Source organism: Numida meleagris, chromosome 2 (genome assembly GCF_002078875.1).
Source record: "Numida meleagris isolate 19003 breed g44 Domestic line chromosome 2, NumMel1.0, whole genome shotgun sequence".
NCBI classification, from domain to species: Eukaryota; Metazoa; Chordata; class Aves; order Galliformes; family Numididae; genus Numida; species Numida meleagris.
Genome location: NC_034410.1, coordinates 40,406,661 through 40,425,122, shown reverse-complemented (window position 1 = coordinate 40,425,122; position 18,462 = coordinate 40,406,661). Strand labels below are relative to the sequence as shown.

The window sequence follows — 18,462 nt, the reverse complement described above, 5'->3', positions numbered from 1 at the left end:
GGTTATATTTCCAAAGAACAAGGCAGATGAAGTTATGGTTTGTGAAACAAAGAAAGCCAAAGATAAAACAAATTTCTGCCTAGTATGTACTTTTAAAAACCCAGCAGAATTAGAAATTTAGTTCCCGGACTTGTTTTTGGGAGACATTCTGCACCTCTTCCCTTGAGGATCAAGGCTGAAGACTCAGAGATGAGGTAGACACTTTGCCACAAGCATTCCCTAGCCTGCAATGGTATGTTTTTGTCCTTCATTCATGGGTTTACTCTGACATGTAGGGGCTGTTTTCTAACACACAGATTACACAATAGTTTTGTGTATACTGGATGAAACATTACTCTCTCAAAGCTCGTCTCTGTCTTTCTACCTCTATCCACAAGTGTTGTCTGGGTTATTATGTTAGACCAGCCCATCACAGTTACCACAAAATCATGAAACATTTATGCAAACACAGTCATGTTCTTTGAACTTAAATATGTACATCAAATATCATTCAAGAAAGAATTTTTCTTACTACTAAAGCGTTTTCACAGATGGGAAATCACTCATGAGATTTTAATTTTGGCTGTGTTTCTAGTCACATTTACTCAGTGGACGTTTGTATCATTTTTATGCCTTTGATTCTTTTCCAGCAGTGGAAAAGAGCATATGGGATTTTAATGACACATTTTATCTGTGTAGATAAAATGCATAGTTGGTAGCCCTTCTTCATTCTCAGAACTGGATGATATTAGTAAGCAGGAGATAGCCTGACCTTTGTTATGCAGGCCAGATGCAATCTGCAGACAAATATAGGTATTTAAATAATATCTTGGCTTCCCTTATATTGAAATCCTGTGACTCTGACAGATAATCAAGAACAAAACCAGGAGATTGAGAATAGAATTAGCTGGCTGCTGATAAATCTTCCCAGCTGCAGGGTGTGCACGTAAGGGAGCACACACCATTTATTCACGGGGAAAAATAAAGATTTTCAAGCAGTAAGATTTATCTACTACTAAATATATTAGTCCAACAAAGTTTTTGAAGACTGGAAAAGTCCAAATCCCCTTAATGCAATAAAAAGGGATTTACCAGTAGTTTTAGATGAGGAAACTTTAAATAATCACAAAATAATCACAATCTTGCTCTTTACATAATTCCTGGAAGAGATTCCTTAGGTAATTGGTACTTGAAAGTCATTTGCAAAGGTATTTGTCTTGCAAGTCATAATCTTCCATCACAATTCTGCGTAATTCAAAGATATTTAAATATGAGTCAAATAAAAAACTTCATTTGTTAAACTAAGAACTCATAAACAAGGCCAGTAAGAAGGGAATGAGTGAGAAAATTCTTTGTTTCTACTACTACGATCTTGACATTTCTTCTATGGATTTAATCTTTGTGTCATTTGATAAGATTCTGAGGCCCAAATTTTCAATAGGACAAACTAACAGACTAGCCTCGGTCCTCAGAGAAACAAAAAGGATTACCTTTAGTAGATATTTCGTGATATTCTCTGTAGGTTAAACACTGAGCATTAAGGGTCTGTTGTCTAGAATTACGCCTTGGAGCCTGCTAGATTTGAGAAACCTCTTAAGATAATGTGCTTCAGACATACCACTTCTTCAGCAAGCTTCAGGTCTACACTGTTAATAGGTTTCAAAACCAATCTCATGATTAAAAGAGGCTATTGGAATATGTAAACTGACAAAATCATCATAACTCTTAGCAGTAAATAGTTTCCTCTGAAAAAGAGACAAAATAAGCAAATCTTTACTCACAGTTTACAAAACATTCAAAGCTGGGTCAATGATTTATTTGTCTTTAAAGCTTTTTTTTTTTCTTCTTCACAAGATCACTTTCTATACATATAATATCAATCTTAGTTTTGATTTGTAGCATTCATTATCAAAAGTACACATATAACATTTAAAAAAGTTAAAATTCCCAAACTAGCATGTAATCTGAGTAAAGTTTATTAAAGGTTTAGTTATAACATCTATACAATGTCTAGAAAAATACCATGTTAATTTTAAAAGAAGCAGTACAAAGTCAATGTTAGATGTCACTAAATATGATATCATATTATAAATATTCATTTTAATCTAAGTTTAAATATATTTCTTCAATTACAACAGAAATGTTCCAGAAGACCTAATCCTTTTTCCAAGCTCCCATCAAAAGAGTATAATCCTCAAGATGTTTTATTCTACAGAATTCATTTCGACACAATTTTTACTGCAAAGTTCTTGATCGCCAAGATATAAAGCTAAAATATGTATTTCCAGCATAGCAGGAGGTAACCACGAAGGCAAAGAACTGTAGAGAGAGGAGTAAAAATATACGTTAGAAAAATATTCAAGAGCATTCTCATTCATATGAAAAATTAATTATGGGATTTGGAAAAAGAGAAAAGTAGCAGAATTACTAAAATGGTGGTCTCTGGCCTCCTTGTACTTGGGTTGCCATCACAGTCAACATCATTTAAATAAGCTTTGTGTAGGAATCTGGACCTAGAAGCAGCTAAAACATAGCCTTTTTCAACACTTATCTCCACATTATATTGCCTCAGAAGGGATCTTTTGGTGGATTAAGAACTGGTTGGCCAGACGCAGCCAAAGGGTTGTGATCAACGGTTCTATGCCAGGGTGGAGGCCGGTCACAAGCGGTGTCTGCCAAGGGTCAGTCTTGGGACCGGTGCTCTTCAACATCTTCATCAGTGACATAGATGATTGCATCAAGTGCACCCTCAGCAAGCTTGCAGACTACACCAAGCTGAGTGGTGCAGTTGATATAGTAGGGAAAAGGGAAGCCATCCAGAGGGACCTGGACAGGCTGGAGAAGTGGGCCCATGTGAACCTGATGAGGTTCAACAAGGCCAAATGCAGGGTGCTGCACTTGGGCTGGGGCAATCCCAGGTATTTATACAGACTGGGGGAAGAACTCCTTGAGAGCAGCCCTGCGGAGAAGGACTTGAGGGTCCTGGCGGATGAGAGGCTGGATATGAGCCAGCAGTGTGCGCTGGCAGCCCGGAAGGCCAACTGTGTTCTGGGCTGCATTAAAAGAGGAGTGGCCAGCAGGGAGAGGGAGGTGATTGTCCCTCTCTACTCAGCTCTTGTGAGGCCCCATCTGGAGTACTGTGTCCAGGCCTGGGGCCCCCAGCACAACAAAGATGTGGAGCTCTTGGAACGGGTCCAGAGGAGGGCCACCAAGATGATCAGAGGGCTGGAGCACCTCTCCTGTGAAGAAAGGTTCAGGGAACTGGGCTTGTTTAGCTTGGAGAAGAGAAAGCTCTGGGGTGACCTCACTGTAGCCTTCCAATACTTGAAGACAGCGTATAAACAGGAGGGAGTACAACTGTTTACATGGGTGGATAGTGATAGGACAAGGGGGAATGGTTTCAAACTAAGACAGGGGAGGTTTAGGTTAGATATTTGGAGGAAGTTTTTCTCTCAGAGAGTGGTGATGCGCTGGAACAGGTTGCCCAAGGAGGCTGTGGATGCCCCATCCCTGGAGGCATTCAAGACCAGGCTGGATGTGGCTCTGGGCAGCCTGGTCTAGTGGCTGGCAACCCTGCACACAGCAGGGGGGTTGAAACTAGATGATCATTACGGTCCTTTTCAACCCAGGCCATTCTATGATTCTATGATCTTACAGACTGGATGCTCACCAACCCTATACTTACAGCTTTTAACATCAGTTGCTGGTAAAGACCAAAGGACAGTGTGAGCTCAAGCTAATGCTCCCACAGTGCTGCTGTGTTCCAGGAACTGCCTAAAGGCCACCTGTGCCTCAGTGTGGTACACTGTGCATCCAGACAGGTCATTTAGAGCAAACCTAAATTCAAAATTCAGGCCCAGGCATGTTCTCAAATGATAGTAATTCCAGAGATCCTCTTCTAATGAATTTATTCCTCAGTGCAGACAGTGATGGCAACCACATTAAGATATTACTGCTTTATCAGTAAGTGACTGCAGAAGAAGCCTACTATAGAAGCCTGGATTTATTTTGTATTTGAAGATTTTTAAGAACTACAGAATATCAGTGGCGTTGCTTCCGAAGTCCTTGCAACATATGCACCCAGAAGCAAAAGGACAGCTGTGAACTATTTCAGTTATACTGATAAAGTCCAATTCAATGCCAGTGGTTAAGTTCCTGCTAATCACTGCGTGTTGTTCAAAATAGCTTATGATAAGACCAGAATGTTTTGTGCTGGTAACTGAACCAAATAAAGCTGACACTGCAAACAGGGTAAACACTACTTTTCTTGGGGGTTGGCAGTGGTAGGGACAAGAGAGAACAAAAACAAGTTACAAGAAGGGAAATTTCAATTAGATTTAAGCAAAAAAAATTCACTGTGTGAGAAATCAAATATGGCAATATGGCCTTGAGGCATTTTGGAATACCCATCCTTGGAAATGCTCAAAACTCAAGGGGAAAAGGCCCTGAGCAACCTGGTGCAAGCTAGCCCTGCTCTGGGGGAGGAGAGGTTGGACCAGATGATCTCCAGAGGTCCCTTCCAGCCTAAATATATTCTGTGATTCTAGTAACACTTCCTGCTTCCATCATTGGCCTAGGTAGGCACTGCAGTTCTGAGAGCAGGGCACTACTATACAAGGCAGTAAATCTGAGCCTTCCAACAGAGGATTTTGGGTGAGTCTTATCTCATGTGAATTTAATCTGTAGCACCAGAACTTGTAGATGATGATGTAAAAGCTGGTAACAATAGAAAATTCTAACATTCTTCTTATCAAAAGAAGGTTATTTCTTAGAAACTAAAAGCTCCATCCAAAATCTTTCCAGTAGAGAACAAGTATTGAAGATGGACGATTTGCTAAATTTGCACAAATATATATCCATGAAACACTTAATGTGTTCAGAGAGCACGTCTACATTTAATAGTTTATTTAGACAGTGCATTAGACAAACGTTATTAGGGAGTATTAGAAGAGATTCCAAATATCCCATGAGCACTGATGCATTTTGCATAAAGCACAAATCAGCGTGGAATATTATCTAGCAGCAAGCAAGTTCCTGTCAACACCACTGGCTGAGAAGCAGATCAATAATTACAAACTGCCAAGAGGTGAAGATCCTGAACACCACTGAAGTGACAGGGACATAGTTACATCATTCCCAAGACACAAACAGAGCAGGTGTTCAGCTCTCTGTGTTCACCACTGTGTAAAATAAGCTTCAGGCAGAAGACAGAATTTGTGAATAGTCCAGAAAGGACAACTGCAAGTGCATTAACCATCAGCAAAGTAGCTGTAATGCAGAGTTACTCCATACAATTGAATTTGACTACTGTTGCCAAAACACGCCAAGTTGTTCTGCAACTCCTTTAACTTAGCTAGAGAATATCTTCACCTAACCAGGTTTCTATAAAATTAAAAAAAAAGTTTTTTTAACCCACTTTGAATGCTTTGGATTTCCAAATCTAAGTGGTAAGTCAGTAATGCCAAAAACAGTTGGAAGTGACATGATTTTTCAAGCGTTGCCCAAGATTATCCAAAGGTGAGCCTGGAGCAGTAAGTCACTGCAGAAATGGTGGTACCATTTCAGGGCCTTCCCACAGGCATTACAGCCTTCTCAGGTGTGACTGTCATCTCCTGGTTGAATTCTTGGTTGCCTCCAGAACTTACGAACTAAATTACAGCTATCAATAGATTTTGGGTGTGAGTCCCTATCACAGTCTGCAGCCTTTTGAAATCCAGAATGTGTGCATTTCAACCCTCACATCCAGAGAGGCATTGTTTGATATCACTTTGTTAGACATATAACTGTGATTGAAACAAAAAATGAACTCACTGAAGAAGCTGCCCAACTGTTGTAATTGTGACTGTCCAGTTCTTTGGTAACTGAAGATGCATCTACAATGGCAGCAATGAGGTACAAAATGAAGGCACTCCCATTAAAACACAGACCCTGTTGAAAAATAAAATAAAATTAGCAATTCATCTGCAAAAGCATTTGTTACGATCTTCTGTTCCAACATTACAAAAATCTCCTCTGAAACATAATGTGCACAGCCAATGTACACGCAAAATGTGATTCTCCATGATTTTACCCTCTTTTAAATTTATCTTTGTGAGATAAGAATTTAATTGCTTGTTTTTAATATTCATGAACATTAGAGCACATTTTGGACCAACTGCTCATTCCGTATACTAAATACTGAAAAGTTTAACTTAAAGCCAGGGTACTCTGATTTTCCACAATTTAAAATAGGTACACAGATTGTTTATCACAATCTAAATATTAGGCAGTAAGAATATGAGACTACATGAAAAACAACAACAACAAAAAAAATCCACAACTGCAACATTTATGAAGCTTCTAAAACTTTGCCTTCATTTTTGAAGGAAATAAAGAGGGTACAATTTTTTCGGTGAGTATTCTTTCACCATTCAGTAACTTTCCCTTCTGCCTGTTTCTGAGAGAAGAAAAAAAACACAACATAAAACCAAGGAGGAAAATACTCTGAATGGACTACATGAGTCGTTGAAAGACCCATCCATGGCAGACACTGCATTTTTTCTTCCCAGGAGTAGAGTTAACATCTCAGGGTATCTATGCTCATTACTATGCAAGAAGCAAAGCAGATGACATTAATCTTAAATAAAACTACGGAGAATGATCAAGAACAGTTTATTCTGGTTTTGCATGTGAGAGACAACAGGAAAGGAAAGGAGGGCGAACATCTGAGAAAAGCCAGATGAAAAGGTATGAGTTTATTTTTTTTAAGTAAGTAACTTTAATACTATGACATTTACTTACTCATTGCTTGCTCACGACTATAGGAAGTTCATTCATGTTTAAAAAAAAAATCCCCTAAAACTCCCCCTGCTGCTTGTCTATGGCATACGAATTTGGCCATAAAATACACTTTGAGTTCAGAGGTGTCATATGTCAGTGGAATACTCGTGACACTCTTTGTACCTAGTTACAATCACAGGAATTAGTAACTGTGAATTTAGACAAAGTCCTAGCATTGTCCGTGGTCCCCTCCCTTCAGCTTCTGGCCACACGTTTGCACCCCACAGTGTCACACACAAATCATAAGCCTTAACTCTGTTGTCCCAGTTGTCTCTAAATGATGCCAGACTGGTGCAGCTCCAACTTATGAATTTCCATGGTGTGAACCAGTGGATGCTGGGAATGTACATCAATTATTCATGACTGAATTCACCAATCATGAACTCTGTCACAATCTAAAAAAAATGAGAGAAATTCAGAAGGCAGTAACCACCTGTGTCTGTCTCAGCAACTCCCTCAGTGCAACAAAGCACGGATTAGCAGATTGGAGTGGTTTGTATGGGAGCTCCTCACTTCCTTCTCCAGGACATTTGATTCAGGCAGACCTTAATTTAGACTTGGTGGAGCCTGGCCCACTGCCCCAGGTTTCCATGACAGACAGGGTTCAAACCTTTCTAAGGGATGCCATTCCCCAGAAACTTGCTTTCTCAGCTACGAGCCCCTCCAGAGAGCAGCATGCTGTGCTGTCGTCTGTTATCCAGTCAGTTTATGAGAGGTCTGATCAAATTCATACAAGCTGAAGAGCATTCACATTCTCCTGTGGTTCTAAGTCCTTGCAGCTCCAGGACATTTGGAAAAGAGCCACTTACCTACATTTCTGCAGAGAACACTGGGCAGTGCCTCAGCATTTGGCTGAAGCCCAGTGCCAGGGACTTGCGGTTTTATTCATATGCTTGCGAGTGGCTTTTATCTCACCTGTATCAGCTCATCTAATAAAACATGTTATCTCCTGGTACAAATCTCACCTCTTCTATCTAGGCATTACAGTAATAAAATATCAAACAGTCAATTTTAGGATAGGGTGCCAACAACTGGCAAGCACAACTTCTGTAAAGCACCAATTTTCCAACTTCGAATTTGATTGCCTAGGATATTTGTTGTTATTTTTAAATTTCCCATTCCAAAAGGACTCAATTACCCTGGAAAGCTACAAATCCCTGCAATATCTTGTCATGTAGAAAAAAAGCACATAATTTTTTAGAAGTGCTGCTTTGGGAAATAACACTGCTAGGGAAGATGGAATGCAGTGCAAGCTGATTGGGCCTTTACTGCCAATATATTACTCAAACCAAATGGTTCATGCTAAATTACCATCTGCTTCTTAAATTCAAATCTACCCGATTTTAAAAGCTTCCATTGATTGTTTTTGCAAAGAACTGTCCCTATTAAGGAGAGTCAGTTCTGAAGCACATCCTTTGGGTTTATTTGCAGTAAAGTAACTGCATCTTAAGCAATTTGGTAATGTGCTTAACCTGCAAAAACCCAATTTATGACAGAGGAGTCCAGATGTAATTTTGGATACTGCATACAATAGGCACGGTTTGAGCTAACTGTTGCCTAAGGAGGCAGAGCAATATCTAGCAGAGACTGACACTTTGGAGAATGGGGAGAAGGTGGCTGTAAACTCACTTGAAAGACGTGTCACTCAAAAGGTGTGTGTCATGCCTTCTTCAATGAAAACATTAAAAACATCTCTCTGAACACCTTGCCCAGCCAGGATTGGCAGAGGTTCAATTCACAGGCTGCTCCCAATAGCTCTTTTAACACCTCAGGGCAAAATAAGCTGAAATGCAAGCATCTTTAGTTTGTTTTGCATTTTCTCTTCAAATTATCTCGTACTACAGAGGGAGACTACCTTTTGGACCTACGTTTGAGTGATCTTATCTACAATACATTTGGAACTCAGAGCAAGAAATACACTCAGTTTCAAGCAGAAATTAATTAAATACTCCAGCTTGTCTGCCACATAGATCAGGGGCAACTCATTTACTTGCAGCTGTCGCCTAATAATAGTGTTAAACTGATAAAAGAAGGGTAATAACTAAAACTGTAACCAAATGGATACAAGGACGTTTTCCTTTTAAATGTACTTTACTTACATTTAATGGAATGGGAAAAAAAAATCACACACTTCTAACCGTACCCAGACACATTACTGCTGTAATTGAAATAATCCAACATTTCTATAGCAGTGTTATAGCCTGAAAGGTAATTGCTGGTCATGAAACTTGAAAACAGGGAAGCTATCTGAACATAATCCTGGTTGTTGTTATTAGTAATTGCTACGGTTGGCTATTTATTACAGCAACAAATGGGAAGGTGAAAAGTGTGTTCAATTTTAGTCACATACACATTATAGCTGATAACAAGCTATTTGCAACATAGAAGTCAAATATATTTTATCATAAAAATAGCAGAATTCTCACTAATAACTCTAAGCTAGTAGAAAAAGAGAGAAAAGCAGTATTTCATTGTATCAGACAAATGCAAAACCAAATTTATGTTAATTCTTGTATGGGTCACAAATAGCCAGTTGGCTTATCTGACAATGACATTTAGAATCTATTATCTTGAACATCAGCTTATTATGAAAATCATGCAAAAATATACTGCTGACTTGTATAACTAGCAGGGTTTCTTCAAACCACAAAACTTAGATCTGAATTTCAAACGCCTATGAATTTCTTCTCTAATTACATTAGTTGTTTACCTAATTTTCCTTAAGTCTTGAGCTAAAAGCAAAGGATTACATGGCAGGTATTTTACATACATATAGCACTAACAATTTGCAGCACCATTTTCCCTGTAGGCTGTACACGGCTGGCGAGACCGCTGCAACCTCTGAACAACCTTTTCTTCTCATTTAGCAGAGGAAAACTCATGCTTTAAGATCCACGGTACCATTTCCAACTCATGGTGTTGATTCATGTAGGGATTCCTACTGTTTAAGCCACGCAGTTAGGTCTGTTAGCTCAGATGCAGCAACAGATTCATTCTTCACGGGATGTAATTGCTACAGGGTGAAAAATGGGCCACCGTGCATAAATATGAGTCACATGCACATTATTAAAAATCAAGTCACTAAATTGATTGATGAACAAAACAGTGAAACATCATAGGAAAAGTATTTTAAAAGGGTAGTAGTGTCTGAGTAGTATGAAGGTTAAACACTGCAGGGATGCAGACACAGAAATTAGGGGAAAAAACTGCAAAAAGCACCATTACAATTGGGTAACTGCAGCTGTAGATTGCATCAGTATTTTATTCTCTTCATAACCCGGCAAGTCCAAAACAACAACGAGCAGATGTATTTACCACTGTGGTCCATGGCACCTGGGGGATCCTGGTGTAGGTCATGGTCATGTAGATGATCAGAAAGAAGACAGTGAGAACCCAGTAAAACACAGCTACAAACATCACCCAGCCGAAGGCTGGATATAGAAAGTATTCTGTTCCAGCAATCAGGGTCCACACCAGCAGCCCTAATATCTGCAAAAGTTATGGAGAAGAAAGAAATCAGTTACACAGTCTTAGACTTCATACATGTGTTCTACGTCAAAGAACACCACCACTGCCACCCACAAAACCATCTCATGAGCCGAGCTGGGGTGCTATTACTGATCTAACTATATATAATAGTAATCTAACAAAACTATATGTAATACTAATCTAACAAAAAGGAAGAACAAATGAAACTGGTTTTGCTGCAGCAGGAATTTGCAAAAAGAAGGGCAGAACAATGTGTCTCTATGGTGATTTAGCTCACCTTTCTCCATTACAGGACCATACCTGTGGTGGTTTTACAGCTAGATCTCAGAAGTATTGCTCATTTTAAATAATATTTTAAAAAAAATTAGAAAAGATCATAGATAATTGTGTTTGAATACTAGCCTACTAGCTTACATGCATTACTCTGCAGTCAGCAAAGTCACGTTAGAAACAGAAGCCTGTGAAGGACCACCAGGATCTTCAGGTCCCACACACTACAGTGATGGGTAACTGAGCAATTGGGGTCCAGTTCAAAACAGTCCATAAAACACATGCTCTGTGGAGTGTTGGGCACCGGAGATGTAAAACAACTCCCAGGACCTTATAATAGAGATAGCAGTACAATATCAACTGCCACCACTGTAAGGCACTGCTGGACCAGGTTGGGGGTACTACTGTATGCCACAGTTCTTGAAACATTTCCCAGGTGACCGGCCATAAGAAGCAGAGCACACACTCAAGCAAAGCGCTCAAGCAAATCCTAACCCATCAGTATGGGGAAAAGAACTTTCCCTCTTGATCCTGAATCTGGCAGTCTGTTCATGTCTGAGTCAAAAAAAAATACATCAGCTGGGGATTTTAACATACAATCTTCTGTTTCCTCTAGGGTTAGCTGATCTCCAATGCATTAAGGGGGATGCAAACAAATCAGAAGCCAAATGGATGATAAAGAGATTTGCCAAGGGGAGAAAAGCTGTGTGTTTTACAAGGTCTCCAGAAATTATTAGATCTTAATTTTAAAAAGAAATTGTTATTTTAAACCTTTCATATATATATATTTAAAAGGATTTTACTGGAATCAGGTTTGGGAACTGAAATTCTTTTGTTTGAAACAAGGCTCGCCTCTCTGCTATCTGGACTATGATAAAATTGCCTAGCAGCGAGAAGTGGGAGGAAGACAAAATTAAAGAAAGTAGCAATATGCTTATTAAACAGACAACATCTATAGCAAAACAGTCTAGGGAACCTTCTATGTCAATATCTTGCCTCTGGCAGTGGTTAGAAACAGATGCTTGAAAAAATATGTAAGAATAGATGACACAACAGTAGCATTTCCTTGGTCTGTCTCCCAAGCTTTCAAGAATCTGTTGTGTAGGGTCCTCCTGAGCCAAAGTGATATCTCTGTAGGCAATAGCCCTTGGAAGGGTAGTTCTGCCATAGCTCCATCTGCACCAGTGCTGGCCCTGTTCCCATGCAACTTCTTGGCTGTGACACCATTTACTCTGCTATTGCAAAATTCAGCACGTAATCACTAATGATAAATCTCTAAACATTACATACAAGATAAAACTACCCTGTTAAATGAAAGATTACTACAGTCTGTCCTGGTAACTTTTAGCAGCTGGTATCTATTTACTTTGTCTTCAGTTCATCTTCCAAATTGCCAGACAAACAAAAATCAGCCTTCAGTGTGTTACCTTGGACATTCTCAGTGTATTCTCATATTATATTTGTACTTTTGCCCACTTATACACCATACGCTCCTAAAAGAACCACAAAACTGTACAACTTTGGTTTGTCTTTTTAATAGAAAAAGCAAAAAATGGTCTTTTAAGAGCATTTCTTTCACTGTTTTTACCAGTTCAGCAATATCTGTTGAAGTCCTAGAGCTGGTTTGGGCTGGGCTAACAATTCCCAATTTATGCCAGATACCAGGGGAGGGCAGCATTGCCTCACAAGAACAGTTCTGACAGCATTAACAAGATTGTCTATAACACAAAGTTACCGGCTCAGCAATGCTTCTGACAGTTCACTCTAATTCTAGTTCCATTCCAACCACATTTCACTAATAGTAGCAATTCGGTTAATAATGCCTTAAATTACACAAACTACACATGATTAGATTAAAAACCAACTCAATTTTAGTGCAACTGCTTTCAGATTATACAATCTTGATAGGCCATTTAGTTCACAAAATGCCCTTTTCTTGCAATACAAAGATGTTTCCTGTTGTGCCCACCCTCATTAATCCAAATTTAAAATCATTATCCATAAATTATATCAATGAATAATTGGTCTCATGCTTAATAAACAGCTATTAAAGACAGATTTATCCTCTGAGTTGCCAGTACAATGCCATCAAAGGAAACTTGGGAGACAAAGAAAACAGAGAAATGTAACATCGTTAAACACCTAAAGACAGCAGTGTTGGTTCTGAGCAAGCTTTTAAAAACAGCCAGTCTTTTTTCACAAGAAGTGCAATAATATGGAAAATACTGAATAGTAACTTCAGTACAAATGAGATTGGTGAGAACACCTCAGCTTATGCAACGATTATTTCTGAAAATGGTAAAAACTTTGCAAGCAGCAAGTTATTAAGAAAGAAAATTCTGAAGTTACACGAGGCCACTAATCCTACACAACTACACGGTGCAACTATTCAGACACGAACCAGAGCAATGGTGGGATTCTCGGTTAACTTTCTTCCAGTAAAATTCTAACGCGTGATTACTCTCTGTCTTTCAAGAACATTTTAATATTTAAACTGCCGTACATCTTGCTTGTATCCCAAAGAATTGTTTTTAATGCGTGTTTGTAGCTAGCCTGCACCAATGGCAGAGCAATTTATCTAAGCAACCGAGATGCACCATGGATTTTTCAGATTTATATTCTTCACCAGTTCTTGGTTCATATGCATCGTAACTTTGATGGGTTGCATATTAGAGTGCCCCTGACATTTTCAGTTAGATCCAGATACTCTTACCACATATTACTGGAGCTGACAGGCTGAAATAATATTTCAGACTTCTTGATTAGACCTGAAAAGGTCAGACCAGCTCATGGTCAACATTTCACTCTCTGTGTAGTTAAATGATATGGCAAACAGTTTTATTGCATGTGTTTACACATGCAATAAATTGATTTAAAGTTCACACTGGCCGACAGTACCTACAAAATACCTAAAGTGTCAAAGGAACAGAGACAGCTAGACAAGTCTTTCATTATTAGCTTGTCTTTTCAGCATGTTAAATACTGAGATGGCTGCTGCAGTGTAAAAGCCTGTCTCCTAGTGTTTTGATTGTCCCTTACATTACATGTTTGCTGTTCAACAGATCAGTACAAACTGGATGACACTTGTGCATCTGATGGAACTGAGAATACCACTTCTGCTGATTTAGTAACGAGCCCCCCTGCTGGCAGTAAGGGCTATGGCTACATCCGAATGCCATCTCAATTGGCTTCTAGTGCACAGAACATGGCAAATGAGTGACAGGTAGGCAACACTGTAAAGCAGAGACCAGCAGCTGCTATACCTGGGGAGTGCTCACAGCCACTCAGTGTGTACACAACTAGCTTCATCACTTCAGACCGTCCAGAAGACAAGGAGGAAAGCTCCAGAAGTAACTGGGAAAGGCCCAGATCTCATAATGCTACAGTGGATTGATAATAGCCAAGCGTTTCATTTATTGACAAGTCAGAATATGCTTATTTAGAATTATAGGAGCATACTGTGATCCTGTCGAAAAGACTCTGAGAAAAGGAAGAACAAACATCAAGAAGAGAGATGAAAACAATGCATGTGGCAGCTGATGGCAGGGGGTGCTGGCTCATCAGGCTATCAGGGCTTCTACAGATGCGTCCGATCTTTCAAGTTGGACGGGAGATATGGATTTCACTCATCAGTAAATCATAAAGGCAAGCAGTTTTCCCTTCTTCATTGCAGTCTATGATTTCACCTTGGATGTCTCTTTTGTGATTATTTGGCTGCCACTTGCCCCAGGTACCTCCATTACTGCATTAATATGTCAAACATACTAATGCATACTTCAGCAGTTGGCGGATACCATAAAAAGGAAATAACTCTGTAGCAAAGTCAAATATTATTGAGCGTGCAAGTTTAAAATTAGATGCTTAATTGCATATTCAAACTCTTAAATAAGTGCCATAATTTTTCTGCAGTGCTGAGAACTTCAGAAGTATCAGACCACTTAGAGACTTGAAAAATAGAGGCTATGCAGCCTGGCAGATGAGATGCATCTTGTCTCGTGTTGCTGGTACAAGTGAGCAGGTACGAAACAGGTGTGAGCTTCAATCTGTGTATCTGGTTTTGCTTTCAGAAGCAACCTGAAAAATGCAGAACTGAATTTGTACTTGCAAAGTATATTTTTAAAAGCCTATGATGTATTCTGTGACTCTTTTATGGCAACATTAACGTTGCAAAATCTGCAGCGTTCATCCTGACTGGTTAACTCAGTAACAGAGCTAAAATAGCGTATGCATCCCTTTCAAAGCAAAAAGAAATCTCACTGTGGCAGAACTGGCAGGGAGAAAAACCCAAGGCTCATCTCATTTCATGAAGTAAAAACTATGTGGCATACTTGCCTGAAGCTTTTTGTATTTATCCTAGAGATGCTTTCCAGGACCGTTTCAGTTAGCCATATGCCTAAGTATTGTAGGATTTATACAGCATTGCTGCTGGCAGAGATGGAAATGATGGGAGAAGCACAGCTGCGCATTTGCAGGAACAGTTTTCTCCCATACTCAAGGCACCTAAACATGGACAGGTTCCAGCAAACAGAGAGCAAGATGTCTTGCATCTCCTCCCCAAGAAAGCAGATTTACTACTAGAAAGAAGAGAGACCACTCTAAATTATTGCACATCTTTATTTCATTCCTAAATCACAAGCGAGGAGCTACCTCAGCAGCCAGTGAATGTCTCACCCTCAGCACTTCCTTCCCTTGGATACTCTCTGCCTGCAAAAAATCCCAGGGAGTCTGCAAGCAAGGAGAGCACAAACACTTCACGCATACCAAAATGAAGGATTGGATACCATGAATCAAACTATCCCAGAAGGGAGACAGGGGGAAAAGATAATGAAAGAGAAAAAAAGGAGGGGAAAAAAGGGTATTTCTTCCCCATTGATCCTGTAAAATATAGCCAGGACAGTCAGTTGTCATAATAGGAAGATTTATTTGCCCTGTATTTGACAGATGCTGAATGAATTTTTTTCTTCCTGCTAAGACTAAATGGAATAAGTGTTTGCATTGCATTTAAATAATCTCTTTAACGGGAGTTTTTGAGCTCCCACACAAAACATGAAGCGAAATCCATCAATTTTGTCGTCTGCCACTAGAGGGAGAAAAGCCCCTGCTTGTGTAGAAAAATGTTTCAGGAGCCCTCACACGTTGCAGATGACCATCGGCAGGGGCAGATTGATTTCCCTGCCCAAGAATCACCTGTCCGGAGAGAAAGGTGGCAGGGAAGAGATGGAGCAACATATGGAGATTACTCTTCGGGCCCCCTAATGCCAAGGGGGAAATCTGCATACAGTGCCCAAACCCAGCAGCCAGAAAGGGCACGCTCAAATGAAGAGATCCATACGCCAAGAGCTTGGTTGAGTCATGTGGAACAGCATGACAAGGCTTAGATAGAGTCAATTAGAGAGCCTGTGCAGAATGACTTTGATAGTTTCAATTCCGTACTCGGCATGATGCACACAACAACAAAGTCAGTCAAATGTAAATTCAGCTACAAACTACTCAAAATAAAGCTCATTTGTTTGTTTTACTTATACAAAGAAAAAAAACCACTTCTATTTTGAAAAATGTATTTTAGTGTCCACGGAGGAAGAAAGACTAAGAAAAAATACGGCAAAAGCATACAAATGCTAGATAAATGAAATATCTGTCCAGACTAAGGTGCAGCCCAACAATTCCTTTAGTGAAACGCTGGCAAATCTTGTTTTGTGTTCAGTCAGAAGAAAAGGTGACTCATATTAGAATTGGAAGGATTCAAATTCACATCAGATTTCTATTAACACCCAGTAAAGGTGCAGAAACAAATTTTAAAAAGCTGTTTGGCTACATTTTACAGAAATGCAAGATCCTCGCTGAACTATCTTTGAAATTTCAAGGCCCATGTTAATGATCATACTCTGCAATAATCTAAGCAATACACTGTGTTAGCCTGTGTTAGTTTCTCTGTTGCAGTTGCAAGCACTTCTTTAACACGAAACACTACAACAGACTGACATCAGCCAGTTAGTGCCCTTCTTGTTACCAGTAACACCGCACTGGAAGTGTTTATTTTGCTGAGACCTCCTCAGTGAAGGAAGGGTCTGCGGTCTGCTCAGGCTGTCTTCTTGTGAGACAGCTCTGCAGGAATAAACTCTGCTTCTATAGACAAAAATCCTTTGAATTCTGTACAGTTTCACAGGTTGTACATCAAATGAAAACAGGCTGCTGTGTTTCTGCTGAGAGTTTTTCAGGGCTTGTCATTCCTGACAGAATTCAGAAAGCCACAGTTCTTGCAGAAACGGCCAGGTGGTCATAATGCACATACACGGAAAGTATTTTATCATTGATAAAGTACCGCTCTTAGCATCAAACTCAGCCCTAACTACAGAACTCCTATTTCTCCTATGTTTGAAAATGTTTCTATTCATTATAAAAATGTGGGAAATTTAGCCCCTTTTAATGAAATTTCTAAAAATTGTCTGAATACTTTAAAAACTATTTTTAAGCAATCTTCTTGCAAATCTTCAAACTTTCTGTCACACTTTTGGCTCCTCAGCAACAACAGCAAGCACCCCTCATGAAACTGAGGGCTTGAAAAGCTGGCAAATACTCACCATTACTGGAAAGGAGAAATCTCTCATAGACAGCTTTCACTAGAAAGGAAACCATAGGAGGGGGAAAGTGTCCAAACATGCGCCAGGAGTATGTCTTTCCTACAGTGAACTCTTTTTCTTAGGAGCTTAGTCCAAAGGAGATTTCATTCAATAGGGAGGATGCCCATTTTGGAGTGAGGACTCAAAGACCTTCAAGAGCAGGCAGACAGACCTCTAGTGCCTTTCCCACAGCTCCAAGCAGCAGGGAAGTCTTCCCTCAGATGCTACAGCTCCCTAGAAAAGACCCCAAAACACCTTCATCTACAGAACAAGGGCCAGACCTCCTCACACCTGAGTCAGTAGAGAAGAGCCAGTTCTGATGTTTAGTCTGTGATGCTCAGTAGCCAGATCACGTAGTCACGTAGTGAGGATGTACTTACCTAGCTACAGCATGCATAAATAAGGATATGGGCTTGCCATTACAACATGAGGATGAGCCACCTTGCAACAGTGCCCAAGAAACTACAAAGTCTCATTGGGAAGAACTGTGAGAGGGAGGCACCTACTGGCTGGCACATAAAGCGTCAAGTTGGAAACTTACCTTTCTGAACACAATGGGTGTTGCAATGCTGCAGCACTTCCTGGGCATAAAACCAATAGGACCTCAGCACACCCCAATTTCATGTTGACTTAAGGAATCTACTGCCAACTCAGATGAATAAATCACGTGGGCACTCCTGCTCTCACCTTCACAGGTGACATCACTGACTCCACCGCAACTCATACAGGAGGAGTCTTCTGTGATATGATGCTACAGCTCACTGCAACCAGCAGCTGAGGAAAAGAACTTAGAGATGGGAGAGTAAAGAAACTGTCCTGTCCATCCCAGCAGCATACTACAATACTAAGCTCTTGCCTCACCTGAGAAACATGCAAGGAATGTGCAAGACTGGAGCTAACACCAGTCACGCAGACCAAAAAGGTAAAGTGTAAATTAAAACAACCAAAGATGTTTTCTGGAAAACACAGGGCATCCCACATCCATCAAATTTGTGAAAACAATACAAAAGGGTTTATTTGCTAAACTTACTACAAAATTTTTGTGTGGAAAAATTACTGAAGGCAGGACAGAGAATATTCAGAAGACAGACAAGACACAAAACTGTGCTTGGGTTATAGTTTTCTCCATGTGATCAAAAAAGTCAAAAAAGAACATTAGAAACTGTTACAAAAGGAATAGAATAAGAAAAACTCCCAACAAACAGTACACATTGCCATTCTTTACAAATCAGTAGTGTACCCACACACTGGAAATGTTCTGTTGATAGAGGCTGGTTTGGCAGTA

The 18,462-nt window shown here is 39.8% G+C and overlaps 1 protein-coding gene across 2 annotated transcripts in view; it reads right to left on the bottom strand.

Moving 5' to 3' along the window:
• The window catches only part of CMTM8 (CKLF like MARVEL transmembrane domain containing 8), a 37,769-nt gene continuing 21,069 nt past the window's right edge, over positions 1,763–18,462 (bottom strand). Inside the window, exons 2-4 of one of the 2 annotated variants that reach the window (XM_021388994.1) lie at positions 10,114–10,287; positions 5,791–5,907; positions 1,763–2,298 (exon numbers count right to left, since the gene is read on the bottom strand). In XM_021388994.1, the coding sequence (XP_021244669.1) occupies positions 2,215–2,298; positions 5,791–5,907; positions 10,114–10,287 (375 nt within the window). In that variant the 3' untranslated portion in view covers positions 1,763–2,214. The remainder of the gene's footprint in view (positions 2,299–5,790; positions 5,908–10,113; positions 10,288–18,462) is intronic. The other variant, XM_021388995.1, reaches the window with a different exon arrangement.